The 25446-nt window shown below is 59.8% G+C and overlaps 1 protein-coding gene across 1 annotated transcript in view; it reads left to right on the top strand.

The window, feature by feature from the left end:
• Window positions 1-22994, top strand: part of HTT (huntingtin) — a 149621-nt gene extending 126627 nt beyond the window's left edge. Inside the window, exons 52-67 of the mRNA XM_043573106.1 lie at window positions 935-1122; window positions 2854-2980; window positions 4954-5054; window positions 6234-6388; window positions 6737-6876; window positions 8215-8297; window positions 9900-10030; window positions 10137-10266; window positions 11997-12152; window positions 14549-14739; window positions 14904-15018; window positions 15136-15349; window positions 15763-15868; window positions 17571-17733; window positions 17930-18090; window positions 18971-22994. Of these exons, the coding sequence (XP_043429041.1) occupies window positions 935-1122; window positions 2854-2980; window positions 4954-5054; window positions 6234-6388; window positions 6737-6876; window positions 8215-8297; window positions 9900-10030; window positions 10137-10266; window positions 11997-12152; window positions 14549-14739; window positions 14904-15018; window positions 15136-15349; window positions 15763-15868; window positions 17571-17733; window positions 17930-18090; window positions 18971-19184 (2375 nt within the window). The 3' untranslated portion in view covers window positions 19185-22994. The remainder of the gene's footprint in view (window positions 1-934; window positions 1123-2853; window positions 2981-4953; window positions 5055-6233; window positions 6389-6736; window positions 6877-8214; window positions 8298-9899; window positions 10031-10136; window positions 10267-11996; window positions 12153-14548; window positions 14740-14903; window positions 15019-15135; window positions 15350-15762; window positions 15869-17570; window positions 17734-17929; window positions 18091-18970) is intronic.
• Window positions 22995-25446: the final 2452 nt, after the last annotated feature.

The raw sequence follows: 25446 nt of genomic DNA, 5'->3' as shown, positions 1-25446 counted from the left end.
GTTCTCCATGGCCCTGTTTAGGCCGCTTACACTCGTCCTGGCCAGAGGAAGAATGATAGGATGATGCCTTTTAAGGGACTGCTGGTCAGGGACACCCAGCTGGCTTAGTCAGAGCGTGCGACTCTTGATCTCGGGTTAGTGAGTTTGAGCCCCATGTTGGGCATAGAGTTTATTTACTTTTTTAAAAAAGTATTACTAAAGACAGCTTTGTCTCTCTTAGCTTGGCACTTGACTCCATAATCCATAAGCCCAGTAAGAATCCCTTCTTCACCATATGAGGAAGTTGCTTAGCCTTTCCAGCCTCAAAACCATGGGTTCTGTTCACGGACAGCCCTAAACATTCATCAACTCAACAGATGATTTTTTGGCACATACTCTGTGCCAGACTCAAAGTGAACGAGAAACTGCCTGCCCTCGAGGTGCCGTGGTCCTTACCTCAGGCCGTGGGGTCTGCCTCAGCATTCTGCCTTGGGGGTTCTAGGGTGGGACTTGGCATCCCATCAGAATCCCCCCCACCAGCCCGGGAGAAGCCCTGATGTTGTACATCATGATTTACATCATGGTTCCTTACACGCCAGCTGGGAGAGGAGTGCAAGCACCAGGGAGGGGCGGCTCCCCCGGATGTCAGCCGGCCGGCACGGCCGCGTAAGCGCAGGGTGGGCAGGTGGGCTGGGACCTGGAGTGGGAGACAGGTTCAAGACGACAGTCCTGGCAGGCGTGTGCAGGCTTGCACGTTTAGATAGATTTGAAGAAGGTAACACCTGTAGACCTTCAGCGAGCGACTGGAGGCCTAGCAGGCTCTGCGTCGGTGGCTTGAGCAGCTGGCTGTAGGGTCGTGCCTTGTGCGGTGAGGGGGCGGGAAAGTCAGGAGTGGAGGTGTGGGTTTGGGATGTGTTTTGACAGAACAGCCCTCTGAACCACGGTGTTTGTTTAGACCCGGCCTATATTACCGCAGCCTGTGGGATGGTGGCAGAGATGGTGGAGGCTTTGCCGTCGGTGTTGGCCTTGGGCCATAAAAGGAATAGCAGCACCCCAGCGTTTCTCACATCGGTGCTCAGGAACATCATCATCAGCCTGGCTCGCTTACCCCTCGTCAACAGCTACACGCGCGTCCCCCCCCTGGTGAGTCTGGTCACTCCTTGGCGGAAAACCGAAGTTAACGAGATGCGTGGGCAAGCCCCTGGCTGGGGGCCCCCGGGGGGGCGAGAGCAGACGTGGACCCCTCAGGTGCTTCCTCTGTGGTACGGGGCCTTTCGTGGCGTGCGCTCGAGGCACCTATCTGATTTCCTTGGGCGTGGTGTCCAGCAGTCGGTAGCAGAAATGCTGGGTTTTCCAAAATGGGGTGAGGCATGACCTCCAGCAGTAAGACTTCATCTCCCACCAGTCGGTACTTCATGTTGGATGTGATTGGCAGGGAACTAGACTCCTTTGTTTAACGGTAGACCAGAAGTGCTACCCCTCGGGTACTTCCCTTTAAAAGCGGTCACCGTCTGGTGTTACTCAGCGGTTTCGGCACAGCCGCTTTTGGGTCTCCTCATGCCACGTTGTCCTCAGGATCAGTTTCAAGTCGGTTTTTGACGGGGACTCTGTCCCGTGGAATAGGAAGGACTTCGTGGGAGCAGTTGAGGGTTGGTGGTGGCCACATGGCCTCTCCCTGGGGAAGCTGCCTGGGCCCTCACAGCCTGCCCAGATAAGGAGTGGGGTGACGGGGTGAACACGGCAGGTCAAGGTGAGCCAGGAGGACCGAGAGGAAAGGTGCTTGTCTCTGCCCAGAAGGGGCTTGTGCCAGTGGGGCACAGCCTAGTGCGTGTGCGCGAGAGAGGGATTCTGGGTACGCTGCACCGAGGGAGCACGCAGAGGGTGCTGCCGGGGAAGGGGGGCGGCCCCCCCGGCGGCCTGTGCTCTGCACGCAGGACGTCACCGTAGGTCTTGAGACAGCTGCACGTCTGGAGAGGAACGGGGGACACTGTGGGAGGCGCAGTCCCAGAGGTCACTGTGTCTGGAGTAGAAGCCACAGTGTGCCGGCACGGATCCCGTGCTGTAGGGGGGCTCTTCGGGCAGGGGCCTGAACCCGCAGGGAGTGGTGGTGAGGAGGGTGCAGCGAGCAACTAACTTAGTGAGACGGGGGAGAGAGACCCGGCGTCTTCCCGAGGTGAACACGAGGCACCAGAGCCGTCAAGGGCTGGCTATGTCTCTGAGGCCCCCACGGGTGGGCCTGAGGAATCCGGAGCTGAGCCCTCGGCCTGGGCGCCCCAAGTCCTCTTCGGCTTTGCCGGAGCGGTCAGCTCAGCTGGCGGGGGGCTTGGCCCTCCCGCTGCCAGGACCGCCTCAGGTCAACCTCGGGCCCACCTTCCGTTTGCGGAGTTTAGAAGTGCGAATGGCATGGCTTCTTGCGGCTGCTCACCGGTGAACGTTCTACGTGCAGCCTAATAACTTCTTTATCTCACACACCAGCTCTGGGGGGGAGGGGGCCCCTGCCCGCATGTGATGATGACCCGGGCACTGCCAACGCGGACCCTCTGGAACCTGACTTCCCGAGCTGCCAGCCTGGGGAGCGGTGGGGTGGCAGCTGCTAGGGGGAAGGGGCTGGGTCAGGTTGGGGAGCAGGCAGGTTGGGGAAGGGGCGGTCAGAGCAGATAAGGGGCACACGACGGGGAAGGAGATCCTCAGACAAAGCACGGGAGCTGTTTTCCCAGGAAGGCGGCGCACTCGCTTTCGGGAATGTGTGCACGCGCGGTCAGGGGGCCGCTGGCCTCCGGAGGGAGACCGTGCTTAGAGAGATTGTACTTCATGGTGTCCTCGCACTATGGCTGTCCTGACTTGACTGGGGTCCCTTTCTTTTTCATCTTTCAGGTTTGGAAACTTGGATGGTCACCCAAACCGGGAGGGGATTTTGGCACGGCGTTTCCTGAGATCCCAGTGGAGTTCCTCCAGGAGAAGGAGGTCTTTAAAGAGTTCATCTATCGCATCAACACTCTAGGTAGTCTGGATTTCTCTTTCAGAAACGGTAGACCTCAAGGCGTGTTCTTGCCCGTTTCTTCTCGGTTATTCCATAAGGAGCTGGGGCAGGATGTGATCATGTGCGAATAGTGCACCCTGCAGTGTGTATAAAACTGTCACGATGAAAAATTCTCGCCAGGTTGGTGTGGTATTGGGTGTGGCGGGCGGCGGGGGGACGGTTAAATGCCAAGTTTTCATACACCAGGCTTGTTTGGAGTCAGGCCCGGCGCCTGGTGATATGGATGGTGTGCGGCCCAGTTCGGTCTGTGCCCCGCGCTGCTGTCCTGCCTGGCGGGGGCGGTTTTGTCTCCGTGTGCTCTTGTGTGGTCACCGATGCCCTTCTCTCCGGTGCAGGGCGAGCAGGCGGGGCAGGGTGGAGCCAGCACGGCCGGCCGAGCAGGGGGAAGGTAGACTGCATTGTGTCAGACGGCACGGGACTCTGGGTGAAGGGGGCAGGCCACCTCCACCTCCGGGACCCCTGGCTTTGTCATCCACGGTGTCACAACGGATTCAGAAACTAAGAGAGACACTCCTAGCAACTCAGTAAATCGTATCAGTACTTTCCGGGTCAGGGTTCCTGCCCGCTTTCTGCAGCACGGTGGAAGTTACGTTGTTTTTGTCCCCATTGTGCGGCTCGACGTGTGGTCTGGTGGGAGGGTCGTAATTGGTAGATCTGGAGTGTCTGTCTTGTGAGGCGGGTGTGGACATCTGCTGGCACGATGGGCCCGCCCTTTGTCTCCGGCTTCTACACATTTTGTGCTTCTTCCGATCCCAGAAGGTTCAGGCAGCCGACACCCTCTCGCGTCTACTTTTGCTTTTAGTGAAGCAGACAGTTCATGACCCTGTCCAGAGTGAAACCCAGCGGTGACCCAAGGCCAGAGCCTTGGGAAGCTTGGTTTCTTTCCTCTCCTTGGAGGTGGTTACCAGGCAGCCTCCTGGCCACCCTGTGTGACATCCGTGCCTTTTCTCACCCAGGCATCTTCGTGCCTGAATTGTCACTCAGACCCCGGACAGCTCTACCGTCCCTTCCTGATGTGGCCTTTGCTCATGCCTTTTTTTGTGTGCTTCCTGTTCTTTTCCCCGTAAATCAATGGCGTAGGCCTCCGTATCTCCAGCAGCCTCACCGGGTCAGGCTGTCTGCATCCACTCCCCATCTGAGTCACTCCGTCTCCCTCTGTGTCCACTTCTACCAAGGGGATCCTGAAGGTCGATGCTCTGGTTTTCCTGCCCTCAGCACCCCCTCCCCGTCACTTGTGGCCCTGACACCGGTGGCACGGCCACCCCCACCTGGCAGGTCACGAGCGGGAACAGGCAGCGCTCGGCTCTCGGACACGAGCACTCCTCACACGCTCCGTGAGGGCCGCCGGTGGCGATGCTGCTTGTGGGCGGCCCGGCAGATGCGGCGCCCCTGCAACGTTCCATCCTTTTTTAATCTGCCGCTCTTCTGAGATGGGGTCAGAGCAACCATTGCTTTTACGTTTTTAGTTGGAGCAGCTTTATCGAGATGGAATTCGCAGAGTACGCACTTCACCCACTCCCAGCGTGCGGTTCGCGGTCTGCTGTTCGTACAGGGTTACGCAGCCCGTGGCCCAGGGCGGTGGTCTGACTTTGTGGAAGACTTGCCAGCCCTCTGTAAGCAGGGCAGAAGCAGTTCTGAATCCGACCAGGGTAGCCCGCTGGGACGTCCCCACATCTCCACAGCGGAGGGCCGAGAGGGTGCCTGGGCTGAACTCCTCCAGTGCCGCTTGCTTGCGTGGCCTCAGACGTGTGCCTCCGTGTCCTCGCTGGTGGCGTGGAGCTGGCAGTGTGGCGGCATTTTGGAATTGGCGTGCGCGGCAAGGGGGCTGCTGTATGTGCCCCAGGGCAGCGTCTGGTCAGGCCCAGCTGCCCCCTCACATCTAGGAGTTTGGGGAGCGGGTAACCCTCCGTCTCACGCGACGTTTACATTCCTAGGGTGGACCAGCCGCACCCAGTTTGAGGAAACGTGGGCCACCCTCCTCGGTGTCCTGGTGACTCAGCCCCTCGTGATGGAGCAGGAGGAGAGCCCGCCGGAAGTAAGGCCGCGTGCAGGCCCGTGCGTCCACTGGTTGGCACACGGGCAGTTACAACAGCTGATGGATTGTTTGTGGTGGCCTAAAGAAGGGCTGCACGCTCGTTTTCTTGGTCTTGTTTGTAGAAGACTAGCCAGTTCATACTAGACTGGTGTCTACACACGGGTGGAGCAACCCCCACCCCCCCAAGTCTGAGTGGCCTGGGTTCCCAGTGGAACCCTGGGTTCCCACTGGGTTCCCAGTACAGTTCATCGTAGTGCATTACATGTTAAGGGTCAGAATGGTTACACCCTTTCTTGAAAATATTTGTGAGTTCCGTTTATCAGTTTTCAGGTGCAGTGTGGAGGTTGAATCGAATGAAAAGGCTCGTTATAAAGACCATGTACGCATGTGTACCTGCGTCATTTGCAGAGATTTATCAAGCGTCTTGGAATGTCAGGGGACCTTATGTTACTATAATGTTAGCAAAAGCCGTGTTCTGATAAGGCAAAGCCTGAGATATTGAAAGTCACGGGATAGGAGTCCCTAATTCTGCTAGAAGCTGTGGTATAAACTTGTAGAAATGAATGTTCAAAGAGTAGACATGTGTCAGAAATCCAGATTGTCTTTTTTTTTTTTTTTTTTACATTTATTTATTTTTGAGAGACAGAGCACGAGCTAGGGAGGGGCAGAGAGAGGGAGGGAGACCCAGAATCTGAAGCAGGCTCCAGGCCCTGGGCTGTCAGCACAGAGCCCAGTGTGGGGCTCGAGCTCATGAACCGTGAGATCATGACCTGAGCCGAAGTCGGATGCTTAACTGACTGAGCCCCCCAGGTGCCACCAGATTGTCTTTAAATTCATGTGTAGAATTAACAGGTTGTCATATGCAAAGTCCCTAAAATTAGTGAGGAAATTTCAGGGCAATTTCTTAAAAAGTAATTTGTGTTTGGAGATTTGTATCTATAAGAGACCTTGTTTTGAAAGGTGGACATTTGCCCATTAGATTCGTTTCAAGTCACAGATGCGTGTAGGCTGCGGCATCAGGGCAGACAAAACAGGACCCTTGCTGGGAGGTGTGTGCCCCTAGCGCTCGGGGCTCTTCCCCGCAAGACCACGTGGCCTGAGAACCATGGCCTCCAGGCTCTGTGGGCAGGTGGGTGTCTGGCCGCTCGTGACTTGGTAAAGCGTGGACTCTCCTTCTAGGAAGACACGGAGAGGACCCAGATCAACGTCCTGGCCGTGCAGGCCATCACCTCACTGGTGCTGAGTGCGATGACTGTGCCCGTGGCCGGCAACCCGGCCGTGAGCTGCCTGGAGCAGCAGCCCCGGAACAAGCCCCTGAAAGCTCTCGACACCAGGTGAGGCCAGCGAGGCACACAGAGTGACCGGCACCTCCTCCCCGGGCCCTTGCCCTTCTTGCCAGAATTACAAACACAACACTTGTGCGTGTTGCTTGCCGCAAGAGGTGCAGATCCAGAGGTGATCTGGTGACCCGTGGCAGTGAGGCCTGAGTGTTCAGGACGGACTCTGGCAGAGCGAGGGCTAGCCCAGGGCCCGTGGACAGGAATCGCCTCAAAGGAAGTGCCATTTGCCGTATCGGTGCCTGTGTTTCCTTTAGGCAAAGCTGGAGGAAGCCCTGGGGTTTTTGGCTTTTGAGGTTTCGATGGAAGGAAAATACTGTTTTTAACCTTTGTTCTGAACTTCAGGTTTGGGAGGAAGCTGAGCATTATCAGAGGAATTGTGGAGCAAGAAATCCAAGCAATGGTTTCGAAGAGAGAGAATGTCGCCACCCATCACTTGTACCAAGCGTGGGACCCCGTCCCTTCTCTCTCTCCAGCTACTACAGGTACCTGTGGGAGGACAGGCCATTCGTCCCTGGGCCGGGATGAGAATGTGCCCGAAATACTAAAGAGGAGGCTGCGATACTAAATGTGCTGCCCTAATTCATGACCACGAGTATTGCTCAGGACCAGGGAATTTTATCAGCCTCGCGGAGCTCGAGTCTGGTACTGACCTGGAGTCGTGTCTCTCCCCAGTCAGGCCTTTGGAAGCAGAACTGGTCCCTTACATGAAAAATCAGAGTCCATCAGTGATTCCTGTGAACCTCCAGCTTCTTGGGAGAGAGCACCGTGGCAAGGGCAGGCCGCACTCTCTGAGAGCCCCTTGGGGCCGGGCGCCCCTGAGCCCGAGCTCTCCGTCCCCGGCTGCCGTCCCCTCCCCCAGCACTGCACCTGCTTTGTCTGCACCGCAGGCTGTGTGCCTGCCCCTGAAATGGGCGCTCGAGTTTGTCACCCTGCGTTACAAGACGAGAATTTTGTGTGCACACGTTTTCTGTTGAAAAATAATATTTTAGCGCAGCGTTTTTCTGATCCCCTAGTTTATTTTAGGAATTGTTAGATCCTGCGATTTTAAGCACCTTAAACGCATTATCCAGAAAGTGTTCTGTGTAGAAGTGTACTTACCGGGGCATTGAATTAAAGTCAGGACTGTGAACTTGGATGGCCATAGATCCAGTGAGGATTATGCCCACCAGGAGAAAGAAGTGGCCTCACCCGGTGTCACAGGAAGCAGGAGAGAGTAGGTGCCAGGAGGAGTGCCAGCGCTCCGGGAGCCCTGAGCAGAGCACGTGCTGCCAGGGCAAGGGGCACGGGAAGCCTCTTGGAAGACGGCGTGTTGATGCTGGATCTGGCAAAGGGTTAACTAGGGGTTAGCCAGGGGCAGGGGTCGTTTGTTCTGGGGTGTGGAGGGTGTAAAAGACTGATTGTGGAGAAGATGGGTCGGTTGAGTAGGGGCTTCTGCCTGCACCCCACTCTGGTGGGCACAGCTGGACAGCCTGGGCACCAAAGCAGGGTCCTGGGAATTGTTGCCCACTGACACGGTCTGGCCCCCAGAGCAGAGTGCCCGCCTGCTGGGCCGTCGCACCATCTGCAGCTGCCAACTGGTTTTTGCAGCTCGGGCCCCCACCAGTTCCCCTGCAGAGTCCTAAGCTGGTTTGTTACAGAGAAAAAGTGATCATTCACTATTGCCCCACTGGCTCTCCCAGCTTAATGGGTTATAAAATGGCAGAGAAAACCCCAGAGACCCTCTGGGCTCTACAGAGCTGTGCCATCCTGCCAGCGGGTCTGGGCAGGCGCTGCCGGGCCGACGCCACGCAGGGCAGCATTCACGGTGTTCTCGCCCGCAGGTGCCCTCATCGGCCACGACAAGCTTCTGCTGCAGATCAACCCTGAGCGGGAGCTGGGGAACATGAGCTACAAGCTCGGCCAGGTCAGTCACACCCGCGTGGCCGGTCACGTCCCCCAGCTCTCCTCGCCGTCCCTTGTCAGCCTTGGATCCGGGCCATTTAGTACATCCAGAGGAAAAGTTACGTGTGGTTTTTAAATAAAAGGAGCGTTTTTCTTTTATTTGTTCCTATATGCTCTACTCCAAGGAGGACTTAAAGGGTCTCGTGCACGTACTGGTGTAAGCGTGTGCAAAGGTAGCGAGATGGTGTGAGTTAGACTTGGGTCCGGGGCATCACACAGGCGAGAGCGGCACGGGTGGGGCGAACACAGAGAGGGGCCCGTGTTCTGAGGGGCCACCAGTTTCGCCACGAGTGTCCCAGCTGCCAGCTCAGAGGGAAGTGTGGTCCCATAGTGCAGTGTGGCGGATGGGCTGGCTCTGGGCCCCAGGTGACGGCTTACTGGGTGGGTCACCTTGAACTATACTCGGTTTTCCCGTCAGAAAAACAGGACAGTCACGCATATGACAGTGAGGTTGGAGGGACGTGGCCCCTGGAGCTGTGAGGGGGTGTGTGTGCTGGGCGGAAGGACTCGGTGTGGCAGCCTGATGGCTGCTCTGTCCACGCCGTGTCCTCTCAAACCTCACTGGGTTACTTAGCAGGTATGCGGGACTGTTTTCTTGTTAGCTGTTGTCGCGGAGGACACTGGTCAGAGCAGGGTTTGGAAATACTGGTCTGTCCCGAGGGCAGCCCCGTCCCTTCGGGGCACAGGCTTGCAGCAGAGACCCAAGGCCTCCTCTGTCCCACCCTTTCCTGCCCACACACGTTCCTCTATGATCAAGGAGTCACAGGCAGGCCGTCCGAGCTCTGTCCCTGCAGAGAAGCTTCTGTCCCTGAGACAAGTTGAGGTGATGGAGCTCAGTGTCATTTCTACGGGAGTGTTTCTGAGGAGCAGGCTATGAGTGAGCAACGTTGGCTCTGGGGGTGGCGCCTGGCCTTATTCTGGTACACGGATGTTTGCCCGGCTGGGTCCTTTCTTCAGCACCTGTGTTCACGTCTAGCCGCCGAGAATTGAGTGTAGTGCGTTTACCTGGGGCTGAGCCCTGAGCCCACCCTGCCCTGCTAACAGGCCAGTTGGCTCCCGAATCCCTCCACACTGAGCCGTCACTGGCTGTTGGGGAATGAGGAGAGCGGGGGGGCCACCCTCTCTCAGAGCTTGAAGATTGCTTGAGGCCTTGCAGCCCCTAGTCCGTCTACGGTGGCCACCTCCAGCCTGCCCTCCTGTTGCCAGTCCCCCACGGCGGGTGGGGTCGGAAGGGGAGATGGCTGTCCGTGCAGAGTGGGAATGGGGGCCGGTGTCCCGGATGGTGGTGGGAATGCAGCACACACTCGCTGGCAGTGTGGATGCCATGCCATGTGCCAGAGGGCCCCCTCGTGAACAGAGCAGACGTGGGAGCACGCTGCCCTGCCGGGGGGGGGGGGGGGGAGGGGCACCCCCCCCCCCCCCCCCCGGTGGACAGATCGACTCCTGTTCCCAGCACTGCTGCCGCCATCCCCAGAACAAGCACAGGAAGGGCACGGGGGTCTGCAGCTCAGGGGACCGACACCTATGCCCTGACCACTGAGCCCTGTGTCCTTGTCTCCTGAAGGTGTCCATTCACTCCGTGTGGCTGGGGAACAGCATCACGCCCCTGAGAGAGGAAGAGTGGGAGGAGGAGGAGGAGGAGGAGGCCGACGTCCCCACGTCTGCATCACCACCCACATCGCCGGTCAACTCCAGGTTTCTTATCTGCCGTTCATTTCAAGCGATTTGAAATTTCCCATCAGTCATTTGATGTGATTGGGGCACCCCTTGAAACAGGCCTTTCGTCTTGCGTACTCTGCAGGAAGCACCGGGCTGGAGTCGACATCCATTCCTGTTCCCAGTTTTTGCTTGAATTGTATAGTCGCTGGATCCTGCCGTCAGGGTCAGCCAGAAGGACCCCCATCATCCTGATCAGCGAAGTGGTCCGATCTGTAAGTCTGCCTCCCCTGTTGCCCCGCACATGCGCACGGGGCTCGTGACGGCACACACGCAGATACGGGTGTTTGCACGTAGGCACCAGTACGGACACTGCACGCTCACGCAGAGTTTGCGGTCTGTGGGAACCCGGGAAGGAACTCTCAGGGTTTCACAGATGCAGGATGATCCTGTAGCAGCTCTCCAGCCAGTGGAGCGGCCGTTTCCGATTTTCCAATCCGTGGCCCAACGATGCCCTTTTCGGTACAGTGGAAGTAGTGTAGGAGTGTCCCATCGTACCACGGTTCTCGAGGCCACGTGACATAGCCACGTTTGTCTCCACAAGGGTCTGTTTCTTAAATGTCGGGTTTGTCAGAAGAGAGTTGTGCAGACAGTGCCACCACCACACCCCCTTTGAGAGGCTCTGGTGTGGAGCCGTCGTCAACTGCGGACCAAGGCAGCCGCACGCGCGGGGACCCCGGAGAGTGGGTTACACCCGTCAGTGTTGACGGTGCCGGAAGTGAAATCTGTGGGGTTTGCAAACGGCTCCTCGTGAGACGCCACATCAGCATTTTTACCATCGTCTGATGAGAAGCAAGCAGGAGTCTGAAGCTGAAGACCCTGGGTCCCTGTTTCCTGCCCATTGACCCCCTACCACCAACCATCTGCGCGGTCTCTGCGGCACGGGTTTCCCTCACCTAGGCCTCGGTGGCACCTCTGCCCGGTACCTGCAGGCGGGAGTTTTGAGCCTGGCTGTTCTCAGTTCGCACCTTCTAAGGCTCTTAAGTTATTTTCCATTTGGTCAAGTTGAGAGTTTTAAGAATTTCTTTTTTAATTTGTAATAAAAGTTTACAGTTTTTTTTTTCATCAATAAATTACAAGCACCTGTAATAAAGGCCTTTTTGTAAGTTATTAATCCATTTGAAATAACAGTGATAATTTTTGAGGTTTGGGGTTTTTTTGGTTTTGTTTTTTTTTTACATGTTTATTTAATTTTGAAAGAGAGATTGAGCCAGGGAGGGGCAGAGAGAGGAGACACAGAATCTGAAGCAGGCTCCAGTCTATCTGCTCCGCATTCAGCCTGATAGTAATACGAAAGGACTTTGAGAAAACACCGCCCTGTGGTCAGAGGAGAACAGAGGTGAAAAGGCGGATAAGGGTCTTGATGTTACCACAAAAGTGGTTCTGACCTTGAGAAACCCGGGAGGTCCTCCAGGGTCCACCACGTCCACCTTCAGAAGGGCTGCTGTGGCGACTTGCTGAGCCCCGCTGTCTCCTCCGGGGCCTCTGAGGAGGCTCAGCGTCCCTAAAGAGCAGACACGCACTCCCCTCAGTGACGCTTATGCGTAGGTGGTGTCATGTGAAGAGGTGAACAACAGAGAACTGAACATTTTGGGGAGACTGAGTTGCCAAGCTTTTGTTTCTGAAACAGCTGCCCCTTCCTCCGTCCCAGGGCTTTGGAGAGCCTGTCCCCTCTGCTGCCCAGAATAACAGCTAGAGAGCTTCTCAGCGGTTCCGCCGCGGTCGTGACTAAGATCCGGGCGCTCACCCCCGGTGGGCCGCACAGATGCAGGGGGATTTGAAGAAGATATTGGGTGGCCCGCTCCTCACGTTACCTGTTCCCATTGGATTGTACGTCTCCAGTCAGGGCCCCTGTCAGTTCCCATATTTAAATGTCTCGGGGATGTTGGCACATGTATTTTGGACTTTGTGGCTTACTTCCTGTCTGAATGCTCTGCGTCCCCAGCTCCTAGTGGTCTCAGACTTGTTCACTGAGCGCACCCAGTTTGAGATGATGTATCTGACGCTGACCGAGCTGAGGAGGGCGCACCCTGCAGAAGACGAGATTCTCATTCAGTACCTGGTGCCTGCCACCTGCAAGGCGGCTGCCGTCCTCGGAATGGTAAGCCCCAGGCGGTGCGGAGGCCACCTCGCACTGGCTGCATGTTGTGGCCGTAGGGAGCCTCGGCCTTGGAAGGCCTGACCCGGAAGGAGAGTGGGAGGACTCGGTTCTAACATCCCTGCCTTTCTGTAGGTCACCGTGAAGCGTGTTATGGTGGGCGAGCCTTGGTTTAGGGCTCTTGTACCCCTTGGCTCTGGGTCATCGCGGTGTGGGTAGCGCCAACACGACCGGCCCCTCCTCCTCAGTTGCCCACGCCCCCCCCCCACGCCCCTTTGCTGAAGAGCTGCCGGCTCCCGTGCTTCCTGCCAACACACCTCCCTCCCGGGGGCCATTTTACCCCAGAAACCCTGCATTTGTCCCCCATGTCCGGATGCCATTGTCTGTTGTTAGCGGGAGGGCAGACTGCCTGCTTTTGCGTTCTTCCTTATTCTGCGCCCACTCGATCAGAGCTCAGCCGGCGCGGCGTGCACCCGTTTTTCTGTGCGTCCGTCACCACGCGGTCCAGGCTAACTGGACGTGATGTGAGCACATGAAGGCGTTTGCACGGGGCCTGCTCTGGTCAGCGTAGGGAAGGACAGAACCTCCGCCGTTAGAAGGAAACAGCTGGACTCCAGGCTGTGCGGGTTTGGTGTGTGCTTGCTCTTTGCTTCGTAGCCTTTACCCGAGATCTGTGGGGCCTCTGCTCCCTGTTTCCTGGAGTCCCATCTTCACATTGGTGGTGGAGACTCATTCATCCACCAAGCATGTGGGGGCTGCCACGGCCAGGGGCTTGGGTCCCTGTGTGGGGCGCGGTGGTGCGGTCCCTCTGCCTCCCCCGTGTTCCCGCTCAGTCCTGTCTGTCCTGACAGTGACCATGAGAACAGGTCTCCTCGCCTAGTCTCACAAAGGTGAGCTCTTGTTTCATCTGGGCCCCAGGAAGCTGAGACCAGGTCACATGGGACATGGCAGAGGTCTGAGTCCACGTCTGTGGCCCAGAGCCCTGACTCTAGCCCCTTCCTGGCTTGGCCCCCCCCCCCCCCCCCCCCCCCCGTAGAATTCATCCCTCTGACCCAAAGTGCCCAGGCAGGTATCATCCATCCTGGGTGGCCAGAGCCCTGGTGCCACCATCAGGGAACAGAAACAATGAATCCGTTGGCCTGCCTTCTGTGAGCACATCACTTCAAAGTGTGTGCCCTCCGGGCGTCGAGAGACATGTCAAAGCAGCTGGACTTGAAGGGGTCCTTTTGTCTTTGTGGGGGATTTCAGCTGCTGGGTTTGTTTTCATTGTAATTGTGTTTTTGTGCTCAGACCCAGGTCCCCCTAGACAAATGTTGTGTTGTCAATAAATCAAATAAACAATCATCATTTTCTAAGAAGACCCTAAGGCAAGACTTGCTGCATGGACACAGACTCCCCACCCTGACGTGCATGCATGGGCCTCTGTGCAGGCAGCCGCGCTCCGAAGCTTGTCTTTTCCTCCTGAGACACTTACACGGTGTCAGGAAGTGTGCGTCCCTCGCTGCACGTCCTGGCGGTGCTTCCAGAGGCGGGGCTGGATGCACGGCGGAACCGTCCTTAGGAAGGCGTCGCACCGCCGTGGTGCGTGTGCGTCTGCTCTTGGCGGGGCCTGGAGGGACCCTCAGGTGCCAGTAGCCACCTTTCCCAAGTGGGGTGGCTTGTGGAGCCCTGGGGTCACCCCCACTTCCACACCATTTCCTGTGGCTGCCTCTTCTCTAAAAGGAGCGTCTTGAGGGAGGCATGTGGCATGGAGCGCGAGGGTTCCGCTGCGCCCTACTGTGTCGAGGGTGCTAACGGCCACGGGTAGTATTTTGGTTCAGGTCAGTGCAGACTACCATTAGGGGTCCCCAAGACCACCCTGCGTTTTTTCTGGGAGGATTCACATATACTCATGGCTGGGATTTACCCCGGTGAAATCGAAGCACAATCGACACAGGGTAAAGGGGGGGGGGGAGGGGGCGCAGGGCGGCAGGTCCCGAGGAAGCAGATGCCAGCTGCCAGCATCCTCTCCCGGGGCGTCAGGTGGGGCGCGTTGTGACAACACGTGTGGGGTCTCGTCCGCCAGGGGAGCGCATTAGAGACACAGAGCAGGGCTCCCGCCGGCGGCCGGTCCCTCGGGCCACTCTCCCTGGTGCTGCCCAAACCGCAGGCCCCGGGAGGAAGGTGTCTGCGCGGACACGGCATTGGCGTGACCGGGTGAGGCACAGGGGCTGCTCTGGTCAGCGGGGGAGCCGGGGATGCTCCCGCCAGCCGGGTACCCGGACGCCTGCTCAGGGGCCTCTGGGGGGCCTGCTGCCGGAGCTCCTGCACCCAGTCTTCCTCTGTAGCTTAGGTCAGCCCCTTGTTGGCCTCTCCCGATCCGTCGTGGGCAAGCCTCTGCTCCTGTGCCTGTGCTCTAGGACAAGGCCGTGGCCGAGCCCGTCAGCCGGCTGCTGGAGAGCACACTGAGGAGCAGCCACCTGCCCAGCAGGGTCGGGGCCCTGCATGGCGCCCTCTACGTGCTGGAGTGTGACCTCCTGGATGAGACAGCGAAGCAGCTTGTCCCTGTCATCAGCGACTACCTCCTGTCCAACCTCAAAGGGGCAGCCCAGTGAGTGGCAGTGGCTGCGTGGGGGTCTTGGCGTGGACCGGGGGAAGGGCGGGGTGGTACACCAGGTCCTGGGGCCCAGGTGGGCCCCCTTCCGTGGGGACGGGGGCGGAGGTCCTGGCGACATAACACGCACCGTCAGACCGGCCCGTATCTCCTGGTTTCAGCTGCGTGAATGTTCATAGCCAACAGCACGTGCTGGTGATGTGTGCCACCGCCTTCTACCTGATTGAGAACTATCCCCTGGACGTAGGCCCAGAATTCTCTGCGTCAGTAATTCAGGTGAGCGCCTTCCTCTGGAACGGACGTGTGTGCGCGCTCTGTCCCCTGCGGGTGGTACTCTCAGAGGAGCAAGCACGAGTGGCGGGGGCCTGACCCAGAAGTCTTCCTTGTGTTCAGATGTGTGGGGTGATGCTGTCCGGGAGTGAGGAGTCCACTCCGTCCATCATTTACCACTGCGTCCTGCGGGGCCTGGAGCGTCTTCTGCTCTCCGAACAGCTGTGCCGGCTGGATGCCGAGTCCCTGGTCAAGCTGAGTGTGGACAGAGTGAACGTGCACAGCCCGCACCGGGCCATGGCTGCCCTGGGCCTGATGCTCACCTGCATGTACACAGGTGCGGGGTGTGGGGTACGGGTCCCCAGAGACTGGCCCGGGCCCACCTGTGCCTGCCAGCTCAGTGCCACCGAACTCCAGACCATACAGATCTGCTGTCCAAGTGAGCGAGAAGCATGTTCATTCTTGGACACAGACCCCACGACCCCACCGCACTTCAGGAAGATTCTAGAGCAGGGGCTTGCGTTTACTGGCTCAAGGCCACATTGCTGTGTAGGCTTCAGAGCCCAGCCCAGGGAGCAGGTCTGCAGACTGACCACTGCACCCCATGTACCCACGGGGGGGGCCAGGCCCTGGGCGGCTGAGCTCTCCTGTCACTTGATTTCACATGATCTCTCAGGCTTCGTTGAACTCCCACGTGGGTTCAAGGCGTGGTCTTCAGAGCAAGTAACAGTACACAATGATTTGTTCCAGGGAAGGAGAAAATCAGCCCAGGCAGAACCTCAGACCCCAGCCCCGCCGCCCCAGACAGCGAGTCCGTGATTGTGGCTATGGAGCGTGTGTCCGTTCTTTTCGACAGGTGAGAAACGCCTGCCTTCGCACGCACCTGCTCCCTTCTCAGCCCTGCCCCCGTGGCCCGCGGTTTCCCCGCTCTCCCCCTGACTGCACACACGCCTCACTTGGCTCTGCGGGAGCGGCCAGTCCTTGGCCCCCAGCACCGGGGAGCTTGGGGTGTCCCTCCCCCGTGAAGGTTGGGGGCAGCCCCTGTCAGTGTGGAGGCATCGGGTGGGGCATGTGAACCGGACAGGCACGTGGAGTTCTGAGCAGTAATGGAGATGTCTGGGACACTGCTGCCTTTGGGCGGGGAGTCTCACCATCAAAGCAGGCTTGGCCCGCACCCCCCCACACACACCGCTCCCCGCCCCAGGCCTGGGGAGCACAGCCCCGGAGCATCATTAACAGCAGCTTGCAGGAGTCGTGCTCGGTAGACCGGGGTAAAGATTTAAACAGCAAAGGAAAGTATCTCTGAGAGCTTGGTAATTAATCCCTGCCACCCCCCCCCCCACCCCCAGCCCCCCCCCCCCCCACTGTGTGCACTTGTGTCCAGAGGCGGCTCAGTTTGCCAGCTCTGGAAAATGGGTTGGGCACTTTGTCAGGCTCTTTCCCCAGGACCACACCCTGCGTTTTGCCCCAGGCCTCCCAGTGCAGACTACGTGATGCGTCTGCAGCCTTGGGAGGCCCATTCTGCACCACTCAGCCTGGCCTGTCCCTCTGGCCCAGTCAGCAGGAGGCTTCTGGCTTTTTCTCACAAGAGCACGCTGAGCCAAAGCTTTCCCCGCGTCCGCTCGGTCCACATGAGGTGTTCTGGAAAGCCAAGCATTGCAGTCTGTTTCTGTGTTGAAATTTAAAATGAGTGTTTATAGCCATCTTCTGTTCCACACAGATCTGTCGAGCCCGACCACAGCCGGGTGACGGGCAGGGGAGCCCACACTTGGGTCCCTGCCTTCGTGGACCTTGCATCCCAGGGCTAACAAAATACACCAACATTTTAGCGAGTGATGTCAGGCATGCAGTGTGGTCACTCTCCAGACGTCAGGCGGGGGGACACTGAGTTGATGGGAGGTAGCTTTTGATTGTGGGTGTCGTCCAGAGCAGCAGCCTCGCCCCTGCTGGGCCAGAGCTGGCATGCAGGTGGGGGGGTCTGGGCATGCCTAGGAGGCATGGGCCCCGTTTCTGGGGCCGTTCCGGCACTTTTCAGCGGCGTATGGCTCCTCTGTGGGCACAAATGGAGAAACCTGGCCAGAAGGCATCGCTTGAGGTGCTCACTGTAGTATCTGGGGCAGCGGGGCGTGGAGGGCATCAGCAGGAGAGTGTGCGGGTAGGGGTCAGGTAAGAGGGGTCCTTGCTGACTGCAGAGGTCTGGCATCAGAACGGGGTGCTGAGACACCCACAGCATTTGGACATGGATGGAAACGGAACGGAACGTGGATGGTGTTCTCCTTATGAACTTTTTTTATCTCTAATGTCACCATCTCAAACCCCTGTTGCTTATAACTTGACACGACTTTGAAACCCCTTTCTGAGGCCTCAGCCCACACACAGGTTGGGGGGCCGCGAGCCGTGCCTTCACCTGCAGGTGCCTGGTGAGGCCAGTAAGGAGGGGGTTGCCTGTTAGCAACACGTTTATAACATACTGGGACCCAGGGCGCCCCCCAGCTGGCATCAGACATGAGGCCCTCTTGAGGTGGGGCCAGACTCTGACCTGTGTCCCCTCCTTTTAGGGTCAGGAAAGGATTCCCCTGTGAAGCCAGAGTGGTGGCACGGATCCTTCCTCAGTTTTTAGATGACTTCTTCCCACCCCAGGATGTCATGAACAAAGTCATTGGGGAATTTCTGTCCAACCAGCAGCCATACCCACAGTTCATGGCCACCGTTGTGTACAAGGTGAGGGCACGGGGTCACGGGCCAGGGGAAGCCCCGACTTTGCGGACCGAATGCCTTTTAACATCTGGATGCGCTGACCTGGTGCAGGTGCTGGTGGGCCCCACTCCTCACCCTGCGACCTGCAGCGCCCCTTACCCAGCACCCCTGCTTCGGTGGAGCTGTGGCCCCTGACCCTCTGGGCCTCTCGTCCTCTCAGGTTTTCCAGACCCTGCACAGCAGTGGGCAGTCGTCCATGGTCCGGGACTGGGTCATGCTGTCCCTCTCCAACTTCACCCAGAGGAGCCCGGTGGCCATGGCTGTGTGGAGCCTCTCCTGCTTCTTCGTCAGTGCTTCCACTAGCCCCTGGGTCTCCGCCGTGTATCCTTCCGGGTCCGGGCCGGGGCCCGTTTACCAGTCCCGTGGTCTCTTCTGTCTGTGTCTGGGTTGATGCTTCCCGTTAAAGTTTTTGGAACCTAACCTTTGCCGGAAACTCAGATGTCAAAATGACATATACCTTAAGCCTGAGGGGGGTGCAGCCTTGATAAGGAAACGTTTGCCACACTGACCAGGACTGCCTGGAGGGGCGGGAGGGTGGCACCAGCTCCCTGTGGACCTCCCTCCCTCCCTCCCGCCCCGTCCCCAGTCGAGGGCCCCGTGCAGCTGGGGTGGTGGCTGATGCTGCTTCTCATTATTCCTTGTCATCGTGCCCCGTGTCATTCTCTCGGGTAAAAGGCTTCAGTGAAGATCTGGTTCCCACCCCCAAAAGCGCTGGCTGCCAAAAGGGGATGTTCTCCTTCAGCAGCCTTCCCCCAAGACAGACCAGAGCCTCTGAGCAGACGGCTGTCCTGCTGCTGGCGGCCGGCCTCGCTCAGTGTTGCCGGGAGGGCCCGGGCCGGGGGGGCATGGCTCTGCTCTCACCGAGCGGGAGCGGGGCCTGTGGGAGCAGCCGCGGCCGCGGCCGGCGCCGAGCAGGGAGCCGGGCCAGGTAAGTGCTGTGGACTGGAGCACCCTCTCCCTGGAGCTCCCCCAGCCGGAGCAGGGCAGCGTCCTTTAGCCTTGCCCGCGTGGCTGGTGGGAGCTGAGGCGGGAGGCAGCTCCAGCCGTGCCACCCGGGTCTGCCGGCCGCTGCTCCGGTGGCTCTCGGGACTCCTGGGCCCCGACCTGTGCCGGGCGAGGACAGCCTGGTGAGGACGGGGAGGCGCACCTGGGAGACCGCTCTTCCCTCACTCGAGCCTTGCTCCCTTAACTCCCCTGCCAGCCTTCCCCACGTCATCAGCAGGATGGGCAAGCTGGAGCGAGTGGACGTTAACCTCTTCTGCCTGGTGGCCACAGACTTTTACAGACACCAGATAGAGGAGGAGCTGGACCGCCGGGCCTTCCAGTCCGTGTTCGAGGTGGTCACGGCTCCGGGAAACCCATACCATCGACTGTTGACTTGTTTGCGGAACGTCCACAAAGTCGCCTCGTGCTGAGTGCCCACGTGGGGCAGCAGCAGAGCCCGGGGGCCTGCCCGCGCCGGCGTGGCTCCACACACGGGCCCCCCTCGAGCGGCCCCGTGGCCGGGCAGGCGGTGTCCGTCTCTGCCCTGTGGCGGAAGGGCCCCCTGGCGGCAAGGCTGCGTGCCGGGAACACGTGCAGCAGCGTGGGGCCGCGCCCGAGTCCTCGCGGGGAGCGGGAGCAGCTGTGTGTCACTCACCCTCAGTGCTGCACTCGTGTCACATGCCAGCCGCCCAGGTGTCCCCTCCTCCCGCTGCCCGGCCTGCTCGTGGTTGCTCTTGCGTCTGGGACGAATGTCCTCGGTCCTGCAGGTTGGCTGTCGGCCTCTCTGCTGTCCCATAGGCAGAAGGTGGCGCCATCAGGCTTTCGAGAGCGCTCTCCGCGGCTCAGCCGGGGTCGGGCCTCACCGAGCACTGGTGTGTGCGGGTGGGGGGCTGGGAGCGCGACCCCCAGCGCCGTGCTTCCCTTTCTCTGTTTTCTTCTCAGGATTGAAAATTTAATTATATCAGTAAAGAGATTAATTTTAAGGTAACTTTTTATGCCCGCGTAGAGTATGTGCATCGCAAGTCTGTGCTGCATGTGACAGCCCTCGCCGAGCCGCCCCAGCTGGTCCTTGTCCTCCCCTGTAACAGCCGGTGGGCTCTGCGGCGTGCTCCGTCCGTCCGTCCTTACGCCGTTCACGTCTGATAAGAGCATAGAGACGTTTGCTGATCCGACGTCTGCATCATAATTCACACAGCCACACGCTGGGGGCCGGAAAGTGCCCACTCCTCTGTCCCGTGCCTGCCCGTGGCGCCCTCGTCCTTAGGACGGCTCCAGAGCCCCCACCCAGCGGCGAAGGACAGCCGTGCCGGCACCTAGCTGACAAGGCCAGCCTGCCTGGGTGCGGGCAGCCTGTCTCCAGCCCTCGTGCCCTCCAGCTCCTGTCCCCAAGCCGAGTATGGCTGCCCAGGGCTGTCTGGCTGCTGCCGGGATCTGCTTCCCACGTGGCCCCTCTTGTGTTGTTAGGGCCCAGGCGTGTGATGGAGCTACATTTGTCTGCACGCCTTGGTCATGAGCAAAGCTTGGCTTCTTGGCAACCATTAGGGAAAGGCCCCAGCAGCTCCTTGGCCCCTTTTCCAGCTCAGCACATCTGCTAGGCCTCCTTCCAGCCCGGGAGGGTGTAGACCTATGCCCCTGGAGCCATGGTGGGGCTCATTCGGGGGAAGGGGCAGGAAGGAGACAGGGTAGGGTAGCGACTGGCCAGCCCATGGCCCCTCAGACCCAGGTCACTGGACCAGCTCTGTTTCCAGCCCCAAAGCAGCCAAGTCGTTCAATGCAAACGAGGCCTGGACATTTGGGTCGACCTTGGCTTAGGAGCTCGGGTGCCTACAAGTGGGGCTGTGGTTGCCGTCGGCCCCCAGAGGGAGGCCAGTCATGTGGTGAATGCCAGGCTGCTCAGTTTGGTCTTGAGTTTAAGTGCAGACAGCGTTTTGGGTATTTCACGTGGTAAGTGGAGATAATTTGGAAGCTATCTTCCAGAGTCTGCAGAGAAGAAAGAGAACGAGTCTCGGTATGTGGTTAGCGACCCTTGTGTCTGAGTGTAGGCCTGACGTCCCACTGCGGGCCACACAGCGAGCTGCAGGGCCTGGAGACCCCCGACCCCCCCCCCCCCCAACTGCCCCAGAGCTCTGTTTCTTTCCTGCCCTTTCCTGCAACAACAGTTTGGGGCCTACTGGGGTGTGGGGTTTTCCCACCAGGCCCTGCAGAGGCCCCACCGCGCCAGGGCACGAGCGATAGAATTGGGTCACGTGTTTGATGCGTAGGACCATAAGGGCACTTTAACAGAAGGGAAGTCAGCGTTGTCCCTCACTCCCTCCGGGCTCCCATTTCTCCTCCTGCCTTTTCCCATAAGTCAGCTGGAACGTGTGTGAGCACAGGAAAGTGCTCGGAACCTGCTGCCTCCCACCCCTGTCGCCTCGGCGGCTTGGAGATGGGAGCACCCAGGCCTGATGCTGTTCCTGCTGAGGAGTTTACGTCTGTAGGGAGTAACACTGTGAATGTAGAGTTTGGAACCGTTCCCCTTAGAGTCCATGCCACTGGGCTCGCCTGAAGTGTAACTGGCTTTGCCTTGATTGCCATGAAATAGTCGGTTCTTAACAGGGGCCCGGAGCCCGGCTCTGGCCACAGGTGCCACCCAAGAGACGGGCCTGTGTGCTCGGGAGATGGAGAGGAGTCAGTGAGTGAAGTCCTTTTGGCCACGGGTGAGTGTGTATGTGTGTGCATATGTGCGAGTCTGTAGTTCTGTGTGTATCGCAATACGCAGACGTGCAAGGCTACGAGATTGGCCGCGTAAGGTCTTTGTAGAAGTTCTATTTCTCAGACATGCCCTGTGGAGTTGGCTGCGTTGACGGAGGTGTCTGGGAGCGGTGTCATTGCTCGTTAAAATCCTGCTGAGGAAAGGGTCCACCTGGCCAGCTCTCTGCACAAGAAGTTAGGACTTTATCAGCTTACTAGAAGTCTATAGCAAGCAGCGATCATATCATCAATCCAAATTTTGTTGAAAATACCAATTTGGCAGGTTTGTGGGGAGTGGGGGGGGGCTGTTTTTGTTTTCCTGCTGATAATATCAGGATGGACTTGAACGAAACCAGGGCAGAATTGTTTGGCAATGCACTTAAGCGTGTCTTCTCCAGAAACGTGCCTCCCTCCCCCACCGCCCCACTGAGGGCTGCAGGTGACCCCCGGCTGCCAGAGCCCGCGCCTCCTGCCCCATCACGTTTTTGTCAGCAAATGGATCCTTCACAGAGGATGAACGAGGCTGACCCCTTCAGACACCCGGAGGGCAGCGTCACGAGGCCTTGCCTCTTAAAGGACCCCCGCCGCACCCAGGCACCCCTCCGTTGCCGGCTGTCACTTCCAAGTCCCCAGGGCCGGGGGCGGCTTCTCCCGGGCAGCCGCGGTGAGCCCTGTTGCTGGTTCCATCGGAACGGACTCTGAACAGCGGTAACTGCTCTCGGCCATCGTGCAGGCAATGCTTCCTTCTGCGGCGGCTGCAGGGGGCTCTGTGGTTTGGGGGGAGTGGAATCCATTTCCTCTCAATGCCACGAGCGTCCTTCCTAGCATACATCCTCGCTTTGGTGTTTGTCCTTCCCTCTGTGGTGAGCCCTCGAAGCCATGGCTACCGACCAGGGGGACAGTGGGGCAGTTCTGTCTATGGGGCAATGGGCAGGGGCAGGGGAGCGGTGTGAGAGCCGCCCGGCCCCTCTGGCAAGCTCAGGAGGGCTCAGCTGGTGCTGCCGGCCCGGGCGCGGCCTCAGCGGGGAGTGGGCCGCTCAGACGGCGGTGACCCGTGAAAGTGGCCTGGAGGGGTCAGGGGTCCCGTTCCCCTGTGCACCTGTCACTTTTCTTGGCGTCGAAGGAACCCCCTCCCCCCAAGCGCTTCTGGGAGCACCTGGCCCTGGACAGTCACTGCCGTTTCCTGGTGCAGACTGGGTGGCGGCCACTGGCGCTGGAGGACCGTGGCCTCGTCGACCGGCAGCAAGTGGCTTGGCTCTGGGCGAAGCGGGGCCGCCTGTCCGTGCACGCTGCCTCGTGCTCGCGGGTGTGAGCCCGAGACGCCCCGCCACCTCCGTCCCCGCCTGCTGGGAGCCAGCGAGGCTGTGAGGGGCACGTCCCGGAGCCCTGGCCTGGACCTGACCGTCCACTCCCAAGAGGAGAGGGAAGGACTGACAAGCGACGTGTGTTTAAGTTTTTTAAACTTCCGCGAACATTGTGTATCTGAATTAAAGGGAAATGACACCACACGCTGCTGTACGAGGCGTGCTTGCTTGTGGAGAGCCTCTCCGGGGAGGCGGGGTGGCCGCCACACTGGCCCGCGCCCGGGGAGGGGGGGCTGGGCACGTCCCAGGAGGTCCCCACAGACATGAGCTGCTGGGGTGAAGGGTGCCGGGGCCTTGGAGGGTGGTGAGGGCAGCCCAGGGCTGGAGTGCTCACAGGGGGCCGTGCCTCGGCCTCGTGTCTCCCCCACGCCCCGCGGGCTCCTGGGCTCCTGGTGCACCCGTTTGAGTGTGTGAGTTGTTCTGGCTTCAAGGACTCGCCGCCCCCCAAAGGCTTGCCTAGTCAGCAGAATGGGGCACCGTCCTCCTTAGCCCTGGTTCGGCCCCTCCTTGGGAGCCGTGGCGAGTCGGTGTCTGGTAATGTTGGGGTGCAGCTGCTTTACCCGGCAGCCTGCACAGGCAGCACCCCTAGTGCCATGGGTTCCCGTCCGTTGGGGGGAGTGGCCCGCCCGGTCCCTCAGCAGGGCGGCCTCGGAGCCCACGCCGTGGCCGGTGCCAGATAAGTGCGCTCGCGCAGCTTGGCCCCTGCCCCTGGGCTGCCGCCGTGTGACCGGGCACATGGGCTTCCGGCTTCCGGGGCTGTGCAGCAGCTCTGTGCACGGGCCCTCGGGTGCCACAGGACCCCCTGTCCCTGCACAGGGCTGGGCCTTCGTCCTCACGTCAGGTGTTCTAGACATTTGATGGGGGTGACTTCATCTCCCCAAATTTGTCTCCTCTGTGATGCAATTCCAGGGCCTCTGATGGTACCTCGGAGCGACCAAGGCTGTGTCCCCCTTCCTGGTCCCAGCACGGACAGCCAGACCCTGCCTGGCGCGCCTGAGCACACGTGGTCTCCCTGTCACTTCCAGAAAGAAAAGGGCCCAGAGCCCCTGCTGCTCATGTCCCCCGCTCGCCCTCCTGCCGCTACGGCAGAGGGACCCTCAGGAGAGGGTGAGACCCTGCTTTCCTCGAGAAGAAGCCCCTGAGGCCCTTCTAGGTGTGGGGTGGAGGGCTGTGCCTTGCCCCCCAGGCAGCTTGGCGGTAGTCGGAGCGCTGCTGGATGAAGCGTCCTGCCGGTGCCCGTGGGCCCAGAGGTGGGCCTGCTTGGTGGTGTCGCCCAAGACTCTGGGCAGCCATGAGCGTCTCCTGTGGTTCCCCCTGGTTTGGGAGCCTTACCGGCCCAGCCCCTCCACCTGGTTGGATGGCACTTCCCCACCGGCCTCCCAAGCAGGAAACCGAAGGCCACTCGTGGCCACGTGCCCTAGGGGCCCCGAGGTCCTCAGCCCTTCACCCCCCACGGGCCTGAGGGTCTCTTGGGGCATGGGCGGGGCCGTCGGGGTTGGGGTCTGCCCACCGAGGCGGAGGCCGAAAGTCACAGTCTGAGCTCCCCGCGGATGTAGGGAAAGGGGTGGTGGTGCCAGCACAGTGAGCTGGGCCCTACAGCACCCACGACCCCTGCAGCGCTGGCTGGGCCGCTTCCAGCCTCCTTCCACTGTGAGCCAGTCCAAGCTGGGATGATCGCCGCCCCCTTCCACGGGAATAGCCCTCCCTGTGACCCCGCCACACGCCATGTGCTTCCCTGCCTTCGCCCAGACTGGAGCATTTCCACTGCTAAACTTTCCCACCCACTGTGATAGGCTCTGCTCACTGGCGTCTGCCCCTGGAAGGTGCCAGAGACTCCTCGATGGGATCCCCGCTTCCCACCTGGGGCTCCGGGTCGGCTGGGTAGGGCCAGCACACCTAAGTATCTCAGACCGGTGTTGGTTTCCGGGGAGACAGGTCTACAGGGTGTGGCCACACGGGTGTCCCCCGGCCTCCTGCTGGGGCTTAACTACCCCTTCTCCCTGCAGGTACTGCTGGATACCCAGCCCCCGGCCCTCTGCCTCCCCATCCCACAGAGATTGAGGGTCCCCGCAGGCCATGCAGCTGTGCCAAGGTATGGAGCCCCTCCCCAGCAAGGACAGACAGGGCCCTCCCACCTAGCTCGTGCTTGTCCTCGGAGGCCCGACCTCAGGGCTCCGCTTCCGGAAGCTCTGGGGGTTTCCCGTGCCCATTGACACCTGAGAAGACGTTTGGAGTCCAGCCTTTCACCCTGACTCCCCTGGACGTGCTGGCTGGAGGGGAGGCGAGAGGTGTAGACACCTCCTCTGGGGCCACCAGTTTGCCAGGGCCCTGAGCACAGAGTGATGTCCACAGGCCGGCAGCTGCCCCCTGGAGGCAGGGGCCTCGGCTAGCCTGAGGGTCCCCAGCCCGGGGGCCCTGGGGCAGCAGCTCTTCCTGAGGAGTGTTTACCATCACCAGTCAGCCTCTGCCCTCTCCAGAAGCTGCAAGGCCACGCACGTGGTAGGGAGCATTCTCCAGGCACACGGCGGTTTGCATTGGCTATGTCCTGTGTGCCCTGCTGAGGACCATAGGCACGGGAGGGGTGGCAGGTGTCCTT

Source organism: Prionailurus bengalensis, chromosome B1 (genome assembly GCF_016509475.1).
Source record: "Prionailurus bengalensis isolate Pbe53 chromosome B1, Fcat_Pben_1.1_paternal_pri, whole genome shotgun sequence".
NCBI classification, from domain to species: domain Eukaryota; kingdom Metazoa; phylum Chordata; class Mammalia; order Carnivora; family Felidae; genus Prionailurus; species Prionailurus bengalensis.
This window is presented reverse-complemented; position numbering and strand designations above follow the sequence as displayed.